At 68.1% G+C, this 3,136-nt stretch overlaps 2 protein-coding genes across 2 annotated transcripts in view; one reads left to right on the forward strand and one right to left on the reverse strand.

Moving 5' to 3' along the window:
* Nucleotides 1-82: 82 nt before the first annotated feature.
* IL23A (interleukin 23, alpha subunit p19) lies at nt 83-1,182 on the forward strand (the record flags this gene model as incomplete). The annotated part of the gene is made up of 4 exons (XM_010565185.1): nt 83-172; nt 306-404; nt 779-904; nt 1,036-1,182. Coding segments are annotated over 4 exons (462 nt in total), but the record flags the coding sequence as incomplete, so codon positions are not given.
* A 214-nt stretch (nt 1,183-1,396) lies between these two features.
* Nucleotides 1,397-3,136, reverse strand: part of STAT2 (signal transducer and activator of transcription 2, 113kDa) — a 5,707-nt gene continuing 3,967 nt past the window's right edge. Inside the window, exons 18-22 of the mRNA XM_010565186.1 lie at nt 2,978-3,135; nt 2,691-2,879; nt 2,564-2,621; nt 1,610-2,451; nt 1,397-1,541 (exon numbers count right to left, since the gene is read on the reverse strand). Of these exons, the coding sequence (XP_010563488.1) occupies nt 1,405-1,541; nt 1,610-2,451; nt 2,564-2,621; nt 2,691-2,879; nt 2,978-3,135 (1,384 nt within the window). The 3' untranslated portion in view covers nt 1,397-1,404. The remainder of the gene's footprint in view (nt 1,542-1,609; nt 2,452-2,563; nt 2,622-2,690; nt 2,880-2,977; nt 3,136) is intronic.

Genomic DNA, 3,136 nt, shown 5'->3' on the forward strand with positions numbered 1-3,136 from the left:
CCCCCCCCCCTGCCCCTCCCCCCCGCTGCTGCTGCTGCTGCTGCCGCCCGCGGCCCCGGCCCCGGTCGCGACCCCGGCCCCGGGCCCCCGCACCGACTGGGCAGCCTGCAAGAACATCTCCCGGGAGCTGTTGCAGCGGGTGGCGACCCTCAAGGAGCCGCACCAGGTCCTGGTGAGCGCAGGAGACTCGGGGGTCTGCGGGGGCCGGAGGGTGCAGGGCATCCCGGCAGGAGGGGTGCCACGTGGATGTGGGGTGCCAGGGGAGGGGGGGGACATGGGGACCCTGCTGACCCCCCTGCTGCCAGGAGGAGACACACCTGAGTGAGGAGGACCCCAAGAACTGGCCCCCCCGGATCCGCTGTAGCGACGCCTGCGACCCCTCCACGCTGGACACCAACAACACGGTACTGGGGGCCGCGGGGTGCTGGGGGGCTGTGGCAGGGCAGCCGGAGGGTGCCTGGGGGATATGCATGAGGGAGGGTTCAGGGATGCTGAGGGATGTGCCTGGGGTGCCCAGGGGTCCCAGGGATGCTGAGGGATGCTCTTGGGGTTCCCAGGCATCCCAGGGTGCTGGGGGATGTATGCAGGAATCCCATAGGTGCCCGGGGGGTCCCAAGGACGCTGAGGGATGCTCCCGGAGTTCCCAGGGGTGCCCGGGGGTCCCAAGGATGCTGAGGGATGCTCCTGGAGTTCCCAGGGGTGCCTGGGGGTCCCAGGGTGCCGGGGGATGTGTGGTGGGGATGCCCAGTCCCCCCGGCTCAGGCCCCACTCCCCGCAGCGCTGCCTGCGGCGGATCCTCCAGGGGCTGCAGCACTACCGGGACCTGCTGGGCTCTGACATCTTCACCACCCGCCCCCTGCCCTGGCTGCAGGCCGCACTGGACCAGCTGCTGGGCCTTGTCCAGGTGAGTGGCTCGGGGGGGGCGGGAGGGGGTGGCAGCCCCCAAGGAGCCTGTTCCCCCACTGCAGCCAGGGAAGCAGGCGCCCATCAGCTGCAGCTGCAGCTTCGGGCCCCCTAACCCCACTCTCCCCGCAGCAGGAGCACGGCCACCTCCCCCGGCACCCCATGGCCCCCAGCGAAGCCTGGGCCCACCCGCTGCTGCAGCGACTGGCACTCCAGCGGCTCCAGTCCTTCGCCACCATCATCAGCCGCATCTTCACCCACAGCGCCAGCCCCCGCTGAGGCTGGCCTGGCCGCAGCCCCCCCCAACTATTTATTCCCCTCCGCCCTGAGGGGCTATTTATGTGCGATGCTCCGTATTTATCTCGGGTATTTATAGATTTCTAATAAAGGCCTGAACGAGATGAGCGGCTCCCTGTGTACGGCGCAACCCGGGTCTGCCCACAGGCAGCACAGGCAGCTGGGGTAGGAAGAGGTTTATTTACAGGAGGGGGCCAGGGGGAGTTACTGGAAGTCATTGGCGTCGATGTGGAGCGGAGGGAAGTCGGCTGCAGCAGTGAAGAGGGAGCTCACGGTGGGCAGGGCTGCGTCCTCGGGCTGTGGCAGGAATGGGTCGTGGGAGTCCAGGAGCGCGGTGCCGCCTGCGGGACGAGGAGAGGTCAGTGCCGAGGGGACACCTCTGTTGTCGTCCCCCAGCCCCGACACTCACCTGCCAGCCTGGGGCCCAGCCCCTCCAGCCCCCCATTCATGACATCCAGCATGTCAGGCATGAGCTCCGCCACCTCCAGCGTCTCCAGCATCCCCGAGCCTGGCTTCAGCCCCTCCGTCAGTGACTGCAGAAGCTCCTGCACATCCGGGCTCCCGGGCAGTGGCTCCAGGTCCCTCAGCTCTGGTTGCAGTGTCCCCTGCCCCTCAGGGAGCAGCAGCGGCTGCACAGCTCCCAGCACTGGCTGCAGCAGCCCTGCATCCCCAACTCCCACTTGCTGCAGCATCCCCGTGTCCCCAGCCACCAGCTGCGGCTCCAGGGCCCCAGCTCCCGCTTGCTGTGTCCCCTGGTCCTTGGGTGCCACATGCTGCAGTATCCCCAGCCCTCCTTGCAGCACCTGCAGCGTCCCCAGACCCCCCGGTCCCACCTGCAGTGTCCCCTGGCCCTCGGGGACCAGCTGCAGCACCAACTGCGGCTCCAGGTCCCCAATCCCTGGCTGCAGCATCTCTGAGACCCCTGATCCCACCTGCTGTGGCCGTGGTGGTTCCAGGCCTTGGGGCCCTGGCTGCAGTGTCCCCGAGCCCCCGGGCTGCAGCATCCCCGGGCTCGCAGCCATGCCCTGCGCTGTCCCTGGGCTTGAGGACTGCAGCGTCCCCAGGTTCCCAGATGTGACATGCAGCATCCCCCTGTCCCTGGGCTGCAGTGTCCCTGAGGTCCCGGGCTGCAGTGGTGCCAGGCCACTGGGCTGCTGTGTCCCCAGGCCACCAGGCTGCAGCTGCAGCGTCTCCAGGTTTTCCGTGGCAGCCACCAACTCCTCTTCTGTCTGCCACGACTCATTTGCCTGCCTGCAGGGAGAGACGGCGGGTCAGGGTCAGGGTATGGGGACACGAGGCTGTGGGCAAGAGGGTCCCCCTTCCCACGGGGCCACAGAGGGACTGAGGCGTCTCCCTGCCTCACCTGGAGGACACACGGATGAGGCGCCGGTTCAGGTATTTCTTCTGCTCCGTGAGGTTCCCTGGGGACAGAGGAGAGATCAGAGGAGGTGGCAGGTGCTCCCCCTGCACCATGCCGCGCCGCGCCGTACCCTCCTGCCGCTGGCTGTAGTAGGGTCCGAAGGCCTCGTCGCGGGCGATGTCAGGGTACAGGAACTGGAGGGGGTTCTCGGGGATGTTCTCCTCCACCAGCAGCTGGTAGTCGCGGATGATGTCGGGCAGCGCCAGGGACGCTAGCTCGGCCGTGGTGTAGGGAACCACCGCACGGAAAGCGGGGGGCCCTGAGGGGTGGGGGGCAGCCAGAGTCAGCACCCAGGGCAGGCTTGAGGCCAGGGTGAGGGGCTGGACTCTGAGTGGGGAGTGGCGGGGGGATGCTCACCACTGGTAGGGTGCTCTACCCAAGTGCAGGTGACCCCCCCCAGGACACTCTCGCTGAACCGTATCAGGAACGTGCCCGTCCGCTTGCCCTTCAGCAGCTTCTTCTCTTGCTTTCGGCTCACGAAGCCCAGGATGAGCCTAGGGGAGGTACCGTCAGCCC

The sequence above is a fragment of the Haliaeetus leucocephalus genome, unplaced genomic scaffold (assembly GCF_000737465.1).
Source record: "Haliaeetus leucocephalus isolate CR32 unplaced genomic scaffold, Haliaeetus_leucocephalus-4.0 Scaffold186, whole genome shotgun sequence".
Taxonomy (NCBI): Eukaryota; Metazoa; Chordata; class Aves; order Accipitriformes; family Accipitridae; genus Haliaeetus; species Haliaeetus leucocephalus.